Source organism: Micrasema longulum, unplaced genomic scaffold (assembly GCF_059751315.1).
Source record: "Micrasema longulum isolate JH-2025_06_02 unplaced genomic scaffold, ASM5975131v1 h1tg002172l, whole genome shotgun sequence".
Lineage (NCBI taxonomy): Eukaryota > Metazoa > Arthropoda > Insecta > Trichoptera > Brachycentridae > Micrasema > Micrasema longulum.
In genome coordinates this window covers 28,173-43,752 of record NW_028279337.1, presented here as the reverse complement: position 1 = coordinate 43,752, position 15,580 = coordinate 28,173, and the positions used below count along the sequence as shown (strand labels likewise).

General features: G+C 35.3%; 1 protein-coding gene and 2 long non-coding RNA genes across 3 annotated transcripts; all 3 read right to left on the bottom strand.

Annotated features, from left to right (window-relative positions):
* Positions 1–1,246: 1,246 nt before the first annotated feature.
* LOC148272867 (uncharacterized) lies at positions 1,247–4,626 on the bottom strand. Its single transcript, XM_088239468.1, has 3 exons — positions 4,579–4,626; positions 3,959–4,468; positions 1,247–3,180 (listed from the first exon to the last, which is right to left on the bottom strand). The coding sequence occupies exons 2-3, from the start codon at positions 4,410–4,412 to the stop codon at positions 1,760–1,762; spliced, it is 1,875 nt and encodes a 624-aa protein (XP_088095594.1). The 5' UTR covers positions 4,413–4,468; positions 4,579–4,626; the 3' UTR covers positions 1,247–1,759.
* Positions 4,627–5,581: 955 nt separating this feature from the next.
* On the bottom strand, positions 5,582–10,643 carry LOC148272866 (uncharacterized). The gene is made up of 3 exons (XR_015824743.1): positions 10,517–10,643; positions 7,682–8,238; positions 5,582–7,308 (listed from the first exon to the last, which is right to left on the bottom strand). It is a non-coding gene; the product is annotated as an uncharacterized LOC148272866 (long non-coding RNA).
* Positions 10,644–12,702: 2,059 nt separating this feature from the next.
* LOC148272865 (uncharacterized) lies at positions 12,703–13,978 on the bottom strand. Its single transcript, XR_015824744.1, has 3 exons — positions 13,883–13,978; positions 13,328–13,679; positions 12,703–13,129 (listed from the first exon to the last, which is right to left on the bottom strand). It is a non-coding gene; the product is annotated as an uncharacterized LOC148272865 (long non-coding RNA).
* Positions 13,979–15,580: the final 1,602 nt, after the last annotated feature.

The following is a 15,580-nucleotide window of genomic DNA, read 5'->3' as shown; positions in this document are numbered from 1 at the left end:
TCGCGGTAGCTTGTGCCTAGAATGTTTTGATTTATTTTTGAATTGTTTTTTATGTTTCAATTCCAAATAAAAGTTTTTTTTAATTAATCTATGTAGATTTTTTTTCAATATCTCCCGTAATTATTAAATAGGTGACCTTAAAAGTAAGGTATATCAGAGACATAATATGTTTATGAACAATGTTACCCTAAATATAGTTGGTGAATCTAGGGTTAAACGGAAAGGCGGGCATTTCAATTTAAATGTATTTATTCATGTGTATACATTACAAAATAAAGTATCATAATTCATACATATAGAAATAATAAAAACGGAAAGTCAATAAAATTACGGTTTGTTAAAAAACCGTTAGTGTTGATAAACATATGTCAATTAAGTACAGAGCAACACTAGTAAGTATTTTATTAGTCGATAAATTAAAAAGAATTAATATTATACATATAAGAATAACACGTAGGTATACAAAATATCTTCAGAAAAATATGTTAAAAAAGTAAGAGAATCTTATAACGAAAAATTCCCTTAAGAAAAAAAAAAAAAATACTAAAAAATACTTCCCTTTCAATGGTTTCGTCAATAAAGGATCATGGCATTACTTTAGATAGTAAACTCTCCTATCGTGAACACGTTGATAATATTGTAAACAAATCTCTCAAACTTCTCGGTTTTATCAATAGAGTGACGGCGGACTTCAAAAATATTAATACCATCAAAACTCTTTATTGCTCACTAGTTCGACCCTATCTAGAATACGCTTCTCCTATTTGGTCTCCATTCTACAGGACTTATATTGACCATATCGAGTCTGTCCAACACCGTTTTTTAAGAAAAGTGGCATGGTTGCTCGGATTACAAAGGGGTAATTATTCTTATTTTGAAATAGAGCAATCTCTCAGTCTGTCTTCATTGGAGATACGTAGAACTGAGATGGACTTTATATGCATTTTCAAAATACTTAATGCTTTAAGTGATATCCCATCTCTGTTGCGATCAATTTCTTTTCATGTTCCCAACCGTGTCACCAGAAGTCAAAATCTGCTATTTATAAAATCTTCTAAGAGCAACTTTGGTTTTTATGCCCCAATGTCCAGAATGTGTAGATTAGTCAATTCATCACACGACTTGGATTTTTTTGGGATAGATCTTCCAGCTTTTCGTAGATCTCTTCGCGACTAAACAGTGTGGGATGAAGTTGGATTGGCATGGTTTAGCTCAAAGTTTTTGGTCTTTCGTTTTTTTAAATATATTGTATACTATTATTGTTTAGCCCTTGTTTGTCTTTGCTAAATAGTTTTATGTTCTTTTTGTTCAGTTTCTTGCATTTATGTTTCTTCATGTAACTGTTGTAATTGGTTTAGGCCGTATATATAATAAATAAATAAATAAGAGTCATAAAAAATATCAATGTCCAAAGTAATAATTTTCAACATAGAGGTACCAATCTGTGTTTTTCACTCGATGGCTGCTCCCAGATAAAAATCTAAAATAAGGAAATCGAGTTGAGGTAAATGCGCCACGCTGTATACTGGTTGGCGCGTTCTTCTACCATTCTTAACATCCTGGATTCGATTCCTAGAAGAGTATACATGAAATATTGATTTGAATGGTTGTTCAAACTGGGATATTTCATTGTCCCTACACTTGAAGCGCAAGACTGATCACCTTACGTTCATGTAACAGATGATCAATTTACCAATGTAGCGCCCTATGCACCAGCGGGTGCGGATAGGGACACGATGCCGAATCAACACGTCATTTTTTATTGTTTTGAGGATGAAAACGGTTTGTCGCTAGTATGCATCAACATATGACATTCTAAATCAGTGTTCTGTAAACATTTAAAATCACATTGTAAGCACGACAATAGTTTCTCGCCAGCATGCACCCTCATGTGACATTTTAAATTATATTTAAAGTAACATGTATAACTACATTGTGAGCATGATAATGATTTCTCTCCAGTATGCGTCAACGAGTGACGTTTTAAATCACTGTTCCGTGAAAATTTAAAACCACATTGCGAGCATGAGAACGGTTTCTCGCCAGTATGCGTCAATAAATGACTTTTTAAATGACATTTTTGTACACACGTATAACTACATTGCGAGCATGAGAACGGTTTTTCGCCAGTATGTCTTAATGTGTGATTTTCTAAATGAGATTTTTGTGAACATGTATAAGGACATAGTGAGCAGGAGTATGGTGTCTTGCTTATATGCATCAACATGTGAGTTCTTAAATTACCCTCGACTGCACATGTATATTTACATAGTGTGCATGAAAACGATTTATCATCAGCATGTACGAACATGTGACTTTTTAAACTACCCTTAAGTGCACATGTGTATTTGCATTGCGAGCATGAGAACGGTTTCTCACCAGTGTGTATCAACATATGACTTATTAAATTATTCTTACGTGAACTTGCATATTCACATTGTGAGCATGAGAACGGCTTCTCGCCAGTGTGTGTAGATAAATGACTTTTTAAACGACCTATTTGTGCGCATTTATAACTACATTGTGAGCATGATAACGATTTACCCCCTAAGTGTACCAATATATTATGACGTTTCAAATCACTCTTCCGTGCACATTTATAACTACATTGTGAGCATGAGAACGTTTTCTCTCTTGTATGTAATAACAAGTGACGTTTTAAAACACTCTTCCGAGAACATTTAACACCACATTGTGAGCATGAAAATGGTTTCTCGCCAGTATGTTTAAACATGTGATTTTCTAAATGAGTTCTTTGCGTACATGTAAATTGACATTGTGGACACGAGAACGGTCTAATGCCAGTATGTATCAACATGTGACTTCTTAAACTAGTTTTATGAGTACACGTATACGAACATTGCGAGCATGAGAACGGTTTCTCACCAGTATGTATCAACATGTGACTTCTTAAATTACCCTTAAACGCACATGTATATTTACATTGCGAGCAAGAGAACGGTTTCTCGCCAGTATGAGAAAACATATGGCTCCTTAAATTACTCTTACGTGAACATGTATATTTACATTGCGAGCATGAGAACGGTTTCTCTCCAGTTCTCAGCAACACCGATTCATTAAAAGTATTTTTCTTTCGAGTTATACATTTAAACTCTGGTACTAGTTCTGCACTATGCGATGGCATACTCTCCGTAGATAATGTTGGCGTCTCGGTAATATCTGAAAAGTAAGTTATAATATTAATTTAGTGGGAAACATCGGGCCAATGTTTAGGGGATAGCAGGGACATCGGCGTAATTGTAATACACCAAAGTTTTTGATGAAATGGAATTATGTAACGTTCCTATTTTATGTAATATTTGTACTATTGAAATCTATAAATAAAAATACCCCGGGGCTAGAGGTAATCTTATAATAATTGAACTAATGCAGTTAGGGTTTCCATATGATGGACGTCTGCATTTGACAAAGATAAGGTCATTTAAAAAAATATATAAAAATAAAATACATATTTACGTTGTTGTGGTTTACCCAAATATTTAAATTTTGGAACTCAATTTTAACGAGTTGTAAGAAACTCACTATTGGAAAATGGATTAAAATAATCAAGGGACCACAGCCCGGTTCTAAGCCTATGAATAATCGTTTTTAAATAAATTTTCAAATAACATGTTTTCTGTAAAATCATGCATTTTAGGTAACCTGAGCAGGCCTCCCCCCACTTATTGGTCACGTAGAATTGTTATTATCTATGGAAATACTTCAGAAAGCCGATCTGCCAATGTCCATGCCAAAATTAACCATGAAATTTAATATTTTTTTAAGACATTAAAAAAATCACGAAATTGATTAACAAGTAATTCATTTATGTAATTGAATTTTTGATGTGTAAGTAGGAAAAAAATGACATTTTGATAATTTTTCTCTAAAAAGCTAACTCAGTTCGCAATTTGCTTCCAAATGGATATGGAAGGAGACACTATAAACTTTTTCTCACCTTTAAAATAGCGAGAAGATTCTAAAAATTTTGGCTTTAAATCAGGATAATCGATGTCTATTTCCGTAAAGTTCAATATATTACTCCCTTTAATATATTGCTGTTCAGAACTGGTCCCCGGTTCAGCCTTCACGGTAGTAACATCCGGTTCCTCGCTTTTGTAGGGAAATGGCGTCCCATCCCCAGTATAGAGAATATCTCCTACACCGCCAATCCTCGGTTCTGCCTTCACGGTAGCAACATCTTGCCTCTCGCTTCTGTAGAGACATGGCGTCCCATCCCCAGTATAGAGAATATCTCCTACATCGCCAATCCTCGGTTCAGTCTTCACGGTAGCAACACCAGGCCTGTCGCTTCTGTAGGGACATGGCGTCCCATCCCCATTATGGAACTTATCTCCTTTTAAATCGCCAGTCCCGGGTTCAGCCTTAAAACTCACTGAAGCGAGCTCCATGTGATCCAGTCTTCTGTTCGAATACACAGACCTCGTTTTATATGAAGAACAATCGCCTAAAAAAGGATACAAAATATATCTTTAGTAATTTGTTTGAAATATAATAGAAATACGATAATCAATTTCAGTAGCGGGACGTCTTTAAATATGTTCATAGTTTACTCACAACCTTCGTTTCGTTGTTCCTTCTTATTAGTGGGAATGCAAGCGCGTTTTACAGAGATTCTCTTAGAAACTGTCAAAACGCGAAATAAAGACAATTTATTAGATATGCCATAGACAATACCGCCAGTCTAAATCTAAGTAAGAGCTAAGAGTGTGACATGCCAACTCCTCGTTTAATACGAATTGGTGTTATTATGGGCGGAGCGTGAGGGTATTAACTGTTTAAATGACAAACGCAGAAACCGGGATTTTTATTTGCTATAACGCCTGAATTATAGGATAAAACTAGGCATTTTAAAGGTTAAAGGATCTTCGGTGTTCTAACCAAAACAATTTATCAACAAAAAAAAAAAACGATAGGGACCCACTAATGACGAATATCTCTAGCGCATAAAGAAATGTTTCAGTGCTATAATTAAAGTGACGAATTCATTTAACATTCTCATTTTGAATTATTTGCTGACGAAACTACAAGAAAAACAAACCATCACACCGTTTTCCCGTAAGGGTGGCAGAGACGATAAAACGCCACATCACTCTATCTTTGCATACAGATCTTGCTTCTTCTACATTCATAGATCTTCTCATGCACGCGCACCCATTATTCCGACTTTTGACATGTCCATCAAGTATTTATTGGCTTTGCTCATAAGCCATGTCTTTCTCGGTCCATTCACAATGTTTTTGCACTTAGTCATACTTTCATTTCTTTAAAGGCACATTGCCATGAGCTAATTTTTTCCTACCTACCCAATCCGTTCAGTTTGAGAAAGCAGGAAGTATATGGATATGTCCTAGGTAAAGTCATACAGAATCTTACAATTTTATACAAAATTTGTTAAAAAAAAAAATACTAACCTATTTTCAATGGTAAACGGAAACTCTTTTTGATAAAAGACAACTAATTAATTACTTGAATAATTACTCCCTAATATCGTGGGAACGAAGCCGCGGGTAAAAGCTTGCATGTAATTAACCATAAAAAAACACGCATTTCATTTAAATTGTTTTATTTTCAAATTTTGATACTTCTTCTTTTACCAGGTTAATTTGTTTTCAGGCGTTGCCTAGTGGGTGATTCAGTTAAGCCATATGAATCTCACCCGCATGATAAAGGTTTCAGCTCTTTTACTTCAAAAAGGTCAACAGATGGAAGAGCTGAGGAAATGTATGTTCAAACATGGGCAGAATGGTGAATGTTACACAGTGTGTAAAGTGGCCACTTAAACCAGCCAATGACAGATCATAAGCCCTATTAATGTCTAGACTTCCAAATTCCCTTCTCAATAGTGGTTTCCCTCTCTGTTGCAATAAATTTTGGTTATTTTTAATTTAGGGATGTATTTTTTGATAAAAATATCGACCAACTCTTGTTTTGACCTGTATGTTTTTTGGTTGGCTGGAAGGTATTACCAAAGTACTTATTCTGTGTACTTGAAGTTTTAAATAAAATAAATAAATAAAAACGCTCAAAAATCAAGGAAACAGAGAAAAAATATGTATAATAGATGTCGCGGGGTTTTTTAATATAGATGTGGTGTCTCCTGAATAGTTTAAACAGTTTACTGTGAACAAGAGATCGGTTTCTAGCCAGTATGCGTCAATATGTGATTTTTTATATTACTATTCTGTGCACACGTATAATTACATTGTAAGCATGAAAATGGTTTTTGGCTAGTATGTTTTAAAGTGTGAATTTTTAAATGATATCTTTTTGTACAGGTATAACTACATTGTGAGCATGAAAACGGTTTCTCTCCAGTATGTACCGACACGTGACTTTTTAAATTACTCTTACGTGAACATGTATATTCACATTGTGAGCATGAGAACGGTTTTTCGCCAGTATGCATCAACACGTGACTTCTTAAATTACTTTTCTCTGCACATGTATAACTACATTGTGAGCACGAAAACGGTCTTTCACCAGTATGTTTAATCATGTGACGATTTAAACTTCCCTTTTGTGAACATGTGTATTCACATTGTAAGCAAGAAAACGGCTTTTCACCAGTATTTTTAAACAAATTACTTTTTAAATCGGTGTTTGGTGTATACTTGTAACTACATTGTAAACATGATAACGGTTTCTCGTCAGTGTGTTTTAAAGCGTGACTTTTTAATACGGCACTTTGTGTACATGTGAAACGACATTGTGAACATGAAAACGGTTTCTTGTCAGTATGCATCAACATGTGAGTTATTAAATTATTCTTACGTGACGATTTATATTTACATTGTGAGCATGAGAACGGCTTTTTGCCAATATGTTTTAGCATGTGAGCTCTTAAATTACTTTTACGTGAAGATCTATATTTACATTGTGAGCATGAAAACGATTTATCGCCATTGTGTATCAACATGTGACTTTTTAAATTACTTTTGGCGGTACATGTATAACTACATTGCGAGCACGAGAACGGTTTCTCGTCAGTATGCGTTAACATGTGACATTTTAAAGTGGTAGTCCGTGAACATCTAAAACTACATTCCGAGCATGAGAACGGTTTTTCACCAGTATGTACAAACAAGTGACGCTTAAAAACACTGTTTTGTGAACACGTATAACTACATTGTGAGCATGAGAATGGTTTAACTTTAGTACTCTTTAATACCAATTCATTACAAGTGTTCTTCTGTTTTGTTTTATATTCGCACTTTGGTAGTGGTTCTGTACCAGAAGACGGTAGATTGATAATCTCCAAAGATAATGTTTGCGAGTTTGTAGTATCTGAAAAGTAAAAGTTTTATTATCATGGGGGGGAAGCATTGGGACACTGTTTATCGGATAGCAGAGACATCACCGTGCGTGTAATATATCCTGGCGAAGAATTGAGGGATCCCCAATTTAATTTATATTATAAACCTAGTTTGTTTGAGTTTACTTTTTCATTTTTCTTAAATATATATTTTGCTTTCTTTTATAAAACATAAAGAAAAACATTCAGATATTTAAAAAAAACTTCTTTTTGATTCGAATGTCTATTGTAGGTGGCATTTAATAGGTACAAAAAGCCAGCTAAATAATAATTATCTTGGAAATGAACTGACAATATTTTAATTCAGAATAGATATGGGAGGAGTTACAATAAACACTTTTTTACCTCCAGTGTTGCGAGAGGAACATTCTTGTTTAATATCAGGATAATCGATGTCAACTTCTGTAAAGATCAGTGCATCGCTTTCTTTAGTATTCTCTTGTTTAGTACTGGTCCCCAGTTCATCCTTCACTGTAGCAACTCCTGGTTTCTCGCCTCTGTAGAGACATGGCGTCCCTTCCCCAGTATAGAGACTATCTCTTCGTACATCGCCAGTCGCCGGTTCAGCCTTCACGGTAGCAACACCAGGATCTTCACATTTGTAGGGACATGGCTTTCCTTCCCAAATATGGAGAATATATCCTACGTCGCATGATCTTGGTTCAGACTTAGCAATGACTGAAGTGACCTCAATCTGTTTTACTGTCTTCGGTTCAGCCTTCACGGTAACAACACCTGGTTCCTCGCTTTTGTAGGGACATGCCGTCCTTTCCCCGGTATGGAGAATATCTCCTCCGTCGCCAGTCTCCAGATCGGACTTGACACTAACAGATGCGAACTTTATCTGTTCCATAGTCGTCTGCTCAAATTTAAAGACAACGCTTTACCTGATGATTGATTACCTGAAAATATACACGGCGCACAACTAAATAACTTATCCTGTTTCTTATATAATTTAAATGCAATCATCTCTTCTGACTACGAGATATACCGGGATGTCTTATAATAGACATGTTTATGGATTTAGTCACAGATTTGGTTACATTGGACAAACTCCCTCCCCGTAACGGAGTATTTATTTATTTTATTTAACATTTTTTAGAGATTGTCCCAACTCCATGGGACCAAAGTCTACAGCACTTCTACATAAAAAAGAAAAGGACGAATAATTGATTTACGTAAACGAATAAATTAATATACCTAATTGAAAAATCATCAATCAAGTACGGGTACGGGTTTTGGGTATGATATAATTCGTGCTCTGGAAAAACCACGTACGAACATTTTTCTAAAAGCTCTTATTGTTCGATTAAAAGTGTGTCAATGCTTCTTTAAGGTAAAGCTGTCTCAAATCGAGCACCTTTATACATTGGAACAACTGTTTCGACATATATCTTGGAGGGCGCTGGAAAATTATTCTTTGAATTTATTATGAAATTATGAACGGCTTTAAGGTGGATGCCGCACAACCCCACCAGCCATTTATTTCATAGGTTGCAGTGGATTGAAACAGAGGAAAGATAAAATTCCTGACACTAGCTTCAAATAAAGTGTACAATCTACTTCTATTATCCATTAGGACAATTAGTAAGTTCTCACAATATAAAATTGCTATTAAAAAATGGAGAGTGGAGGTTGCACACGGATCGATGAGTGGATCAAGCAAAATAGGTAAAATGTGTGTACTGTTTATGAAATTTGTTCTATTGGTCAATATAAATTGCCTATGTTTTTGAAGATTATTTTAGTTTTTTATTGTTTATTATGTTAATGATAATTAGGTTAATTACGTTTTTTTTATTGTTATTATTATGTTAACTTTGTTATATAGCTAATCTAAAGCATGTTTCACATTTTGTAAAATGTTTCCCTCGGCACGGGACACTTAGTGAGGGAACATTATTCTGTATAAAAAAAGAATACAAACAATCTAAAAGTATAAATAAATAACAAAACCTTGTCATAGGCAAACGTATATGTTTTTCCGCCTTTATTTTTTTCACAGAGTTTATGTTGACCAGAAATAGGATCGGTTCAAGGACGCTGCCCAGTGGAACTCCAAAACTAATAGGTGACTTCGTACTTTGCGCTTCTCCCTGTGATGTACGAATGACTGAGTCGCGACCTTAAAGTTAAGAAATTCTAAAGCAACAGATTATCCCTGGAGCCAATAAGTTTTATTCGTTCCACGAGAATCAGAGAAAACCGTGTTGAAAGTCTTAGCAAGGTCTAAGAAAACTGCAATGAGATTTTTATCATTATCAAGGCTTTGTGTAATATGACAGAAATAATTCCGTCCGCCGTGCTTCTACCATATCGAAAACCAAACTGGTTATTTGAAAGAACATTGCAACTCTCAAGAAATTTCTTTCTTAATTTTTTAAAAAATCAACCGTCAATTCTTTTGAATGTAATATTTACATTTTCAATCATTTAAAAAAATATATTTATAAAAATATTTCAATTCTGGGGCCATTTTCAAACAGCTGTAAATAACTTATGGAATATAATATAACTTATAAGAAAATGGGAATCAAGATGCGGTAGAGCAGGGTGCGAACCTCGGACTTTTGATCTGTGAGTCCGCGACACTAGCCGCGGGGCTACAGCCCGATTCATGTAACAGACAACCGACTGTTGCCTGCTAGTTTCAATCATTTTTGTACAACAATTTAGATAAGCGACCGATTGAATTTACTTTTTGAAATCTATGAAGTTTGCTTCGTACGAATGCACCAATAGTCTGTAGTTTAAGAATTTGTAAATGTTTAGAATTCAAAGACGCATTATTAATATGGGTACTTAAACTGTCAGAGAGCGCGCATGAGATATTGGCATCATTCATTTTAAAAAAAGAATAAAAAAAATCCTATGCAATTAGATGATTAAGAGTTTCATAATAAACAGCTTTTTTATATAATAATTATGTATAAGACAACGCTTTATCAAAAGATCGATCACCTGAAAATGTTCAAGATGCATAATCAATTATGTTATAAATGTAATTCCAACACAATTAAATCATTTATCTTCTGAGTACGAGAGATAACTAGGCCGGCAATAGATATATTTATAGATTTAGTCAACCTTGGTTGCGTTGGACAAACCCCCTGCCCAGTAACGTAATATTAGATTCCTCGTAAAGCTATTATTATAGGTAAAATACATTAAGGAAATTACCCAAAGTCATTTGTGGTGGCGAGATAACGCACACTTAACTTAGGGTTACACACTCATTTTATAAAGGTAACAATGCCTTGGGAACTGTCAGGACACGAAATGGCGGCCATTAGAAAATGCTGCTAACAATACAGAGTGGAGACAACAACAAAAAAATCTTAGTATGCCCCTAAAGTGTGACACGCCAACTACCAGATAAGATTAATAAACCGTTTTAATAATTAAATCATGACTGGGAATTTTAACACGAACCTGACAATGTTATTATTCGGAAATGATAAAAAGAAATGAGTATAGCTGGCTCAACATCGAATTCCGCGATCACACGTATGATTTAACAATAACTTTTTTTTCCTCCGCCCCCTCAACTCTTGTGTGGCTGTGGTTTCACACTTGTCGACATAAAAAACAAGACTAGATATATTTTTCTTATTCTTATTATTAATCTTCAAATGGACATTTACACCGGATTTAGAAAGTAAAATTTTTATAACTATGCTGGATGTTGATACAAAAAATGATTATCCTCGCTACGCGAAGAATTAATGCCTTATTCAGCAACACATCTGTATAACAGAGAGCACGAAAGTATAAATCATAACAAAGAAGGCAGAAACGCTGTTCTGTAGTGGGTGTTGTGTAAAACAGATTCAGTCTTCAGTCGGTTGATGACAGTGATGGGGGACGCACGCGCGTAATATGAGTGACGTATTTATTATTTTTACAAGATCCTGTTGCCAAACTTCTTCTCTCCGCTGTTGTGAGGATTCAACAGGTTTTTAGACCTCAGACGCAAGGCCGTTGGTGGGTGGTGGTGTAGGGGATGTCGTGGGTTTGTTTGTACCTCTCTGATTCTGCGGCTGTCCTTCTTCGAATGTGTGGTTCGAACCAAAGTCGTGAATGAAACCATAGTACAATAACCAAAGAATATTTATTAACTTTAAACCATACACATAATAATGTGAATAATATAAAAGAAAAGAAAAGAATACTAAAATGATATTACAAAATTAAATTAAATTTGTTGCAACAGAAAGGGAAAAGATTTTAAGAAGGGAATATGGAGGTCTAGGCACTTACAGGGCTTATGATCTGGCTACTGTAACATTCACCATTCTGCCTATGTTTAAACGTCCACATTTCCTCAACTCTTCCAACTGTTGATTTTTGTAAGTAAAAGAGCTGAAACCTTTATCATGTAAGTGAGATTCATCCGGCTGAACTTATTCATCTACTACCTACCTTGTTACCTAGTGAATGTTACAGTGTATAAAGTGTCGTAATCCCCGTACGTGCCTAATTAACTTATCAAAATGTTTTCCCTTTCTGTTGCAACAAATTTAGATCTAAATAACTCCCTAGGGTGGATATCCAGCCTGTCTACAAACATTTAGACATACTCAAAAACATTGTTCGGCAAAAGCAATAAATGTATCAAAAAGCACTAAAATAAAGTAAACGTCGAAGAAAATATATTTGATAGGTGTCTTGGGGTTTTTAAATTTAGTGTATTCTGGACAGTTTACTTTTAGAGATTACGGGGTATGTCATGGTCCCCAGTAATATGATATGCCAAATCACAGTTCCGTGAACAAGCGTAACTACATAATCAGCATGATAACGGTTTCTCGACAGTATGTATCGACGTAATGTGTCTTTTAATGCTACTTTTCTGTAGGCATGAATAACTACAAAGTGAGCATGAGAACAGTTTCTCACCAGCGTGACGTGTAATTATGTGTTTTTTTATATTACTTTTCTGTGCACATGAATAACTACATTGTGAGCATGAGAACGGTTTCTCACCGGTATGTATCAAAATGTGATCTTTTAAATGACTCTTTCGTTTAAATGTATAACTACATTGTGAGCATGCGAACGGTTTCTCACCAGTATGTATGAACATGTGACTATTTAAACAATCCTTCCTACGAGTCATATATTGACACTCTGAGCATGAAAACGATATCTCACTAGTATGCGCCAACATGTGGTATTTTAGAGAACGTTTTTGTGCACATGTATAACTACATTGAGTGCATGAGAATGGCTTCTCGCCAGTATGTATTAACATGTGATCTTTTAAATGTCGTTTTTGTGCACATGTGTAGCTACATTGTGAGCATGAGAACGGTTTTTCGTTAGTGTGACGTGTCACCATGTGGTATTTTATGTACCGTTTCTGTGCACATGTATAACTGCATTGTGTGCATGAAAATGGTTTCTCACCAGTATGTATTAAAATGTGATCCTTTAAGTGGCTTTTTTGGGTACTTGCATAACTACATAGTGAGCATGTGAACGGTTTCTCGCCAGTATGTACCAACATGTGATCTTTTAGATGACTTTTTTGGGTACACGTATAATTACACTGCAAGCATGAGAACGGTTTCTCGCCAGTATGTTTAAACATGTGGTATTTTAAATGACTCTTTTGTGTACATGTATAACTACATTGCGAGCATGAGAAAGGTTTCACCCCAGTACTCGATAATGCACATTCATTAAACGCATTCTTCTTTTTCGTTTTATATTCACCATCTGGTAATGATTTTGCACTATGCGATGATAAAATAATACTCTCCGGAGGTAATTTCGGTGACTTGGTAGAATCTGAAAAATATAAGGTACAATATTAACCCGAGAAAACATTGTTCACGTGAGAAAGCAGAAACATAAGCGTGTTTGCGATATACCCTAGCGAGGGGTTGAGAGAAACTTATATTCATTGAGCAGATTCACAGTATAATTTGTATTGTTACTTGAGTTACTTCAGAAAGCCGGTCCGACTAGATAAATGTACTTTTTTACCTACAGTGTTGTGAGACGATTCCAAACATTCTTGTTTTATATCAGGATAATGAACATCAATATGCTGTTCTTCAGTAATGATCCCCGGTTCAGCCTTTACAGTAGCAACACTTGGTTCCTCTATTTTATAGGGACATGGCGTTTCTTCCCCAGTATGGAGAATATCTCCTCCATCGCCAGTCCCCGGTTCAGCCTTAACGGAAGCAACACCTATGTTAGGACATGGCATGCCTTTCCCAGTATGAAAAATATCTCCTTCCATTTTGACAGTCCCCGGTTCAGACTTGACACTGACCGAAGCGAGCTTTATCTGTTCCATAATTGTCTGTTTAAGCTCAAGACAATGCTTTACCTGAAAATATACACGATGCATAATCAATGATGTTATAAATATAATTTAAACACAATTATACATGTCTTCTGACTACGAGAGATAACAGGGACGTCAATAGACATAATTATGGATTTTATCAGCCATGGTTACGTTGGACAAACCCCCGCCCCGTAGCGTAATATAAGCTCTTATTTACAGTTATAAAAGATTACGGATATTACCCAAAGTCAGTCCTTTGTTAGAGGTGAGAGAATATACACTTAACTGAGGATTACACGCTCGTTGTATACAGAAAACATTACCTTAAACACTGTCAGGACACGAAAGGGTGCCAACTATACAAAACACACAATGTAGCCAGACTAAAGGTCATAGTACGCACCTAGAGTGTGACACAATAATGTAATGGATAATACTTCATATATAAATTTATATATATATATATACATATATACATACATATAGTTGGATAATTTAGACAGCGCCATTTTGGTGAAAATCACCTCAAGGACGCTGTACAACAAGATTTGTTATAATCTTCCTTTTTTTTATTTATTTTCTTATTTTTTAAATATCATTAAGACATTAAACTTTAATGTCATATCAAAACGAAATGTAAATAGGGGCTAGATTATTTACCGTCCATGCAATCTGTAGCTGCAAGACGTGATGTAATCTAGCTCCTATCTGTTATAATTGGAAACGAGGAACTAGAATCCCAATCGTCCATGGGCTCTGTAGCTGCAAGACGTGCTGGGGTATTTATTTATTGTACAGCGCCCTTGACGTGATTTTCACAAACATGGCGCTATATATCCAACAGTATAATAGTAACCAATACAAAGATAGAAAAATGTATTTTTAAAAAAAGAACAGGTAGGTATATTTTTAATAATGGGTACATTGAACAAAAAATAAAATAAAATTTAAAGTTAAAGAGATAAGGGTGGAAAATAATCGCTTTGCGAGCGGTGATGCAACATCGTGTTACCACAAGCAAAAAACTAAATATTCTAAAGTTCGGATATTTGAAAAAAAAACATGGTGACATACTGTTTATTAATTTCTTTTCCATAATTTATGCAAATAAACATATAATTTAGCACTGTTATAGCAAAATAAATAAAAAATCATAAATACGCCGCTCATATTACGCACGTGTGTCTCTCATCACTATCATCAACCGACTAAAGACTGAATCTGTTGTACCCAATATCCGCCAGAGAACGGCGTCTCAGTCTTCCTTGTTATGAGTTCTATCTTCGTGCTCTCTCTTATACATATGTATTGCTGTATTAGCGGACATTCATTCTTTGCGTAGCAAGGATAAATACTTTTTGTTTAAACATCCAACATATTTATACAAATTTCACTTTCCAAATCCAGTGTGAAAATGTCCATTTGAAGATTACAGAAAATACAACTTCATAATTTAAAAAAATAAGAGAGATTTATCAAGTCTTGTGTCCTATGTCGACTAGTTTGACATCACAGCCACACAAGAGGTAAAAATAACGTAATCCAACAACAACAACAACAAACCATCACGCCGTTTCCCCGTAGGGGAAGGCAGAGAGGATAGAACGCCATAACACTCTATCTTGGCATACAGACCTCGCTTCCTCTACATTCATACATCTTCTCATGCACGCACGCCGATTATTCCTACTTTTGACATGTCCATCTTCAAGTATTTGATGGACTTGATCGTGACACGTCTTTCTCGGTCTTCCTCGTTTTCTGCATCCATCAACATTTGCATCGTCGATCATTTTAGCCGTTCTTTCGCTGTCCATTCGCTCTACATGTCCAAACCAACGCAGCACCCCTTTCTTGATTCTGTCAATAATGCAAAGCCTTACACACTTCACGGATCTCGACATTTGTGTAATCCAAAAAATATGTAATAAATATTCACA

Excerpts from the sequence above, each read along its gene's own strand:
- LOC148272867 (XM_088239468.1), bottom strand. The coding sequence starts at position 4,412 with ATGGAGCTCGCTTCAGTGAGTTTTAAGGCTGAACCCGGGACTGGCGAT. Across the intron at positions 3,181-3,958 it reads ATCTTCTCGCTATTTTAAAG|ATATTACCGAGACGCCAACA; the intron begins GTGAGAAAAAGT and ends CTTACTTTTCAG.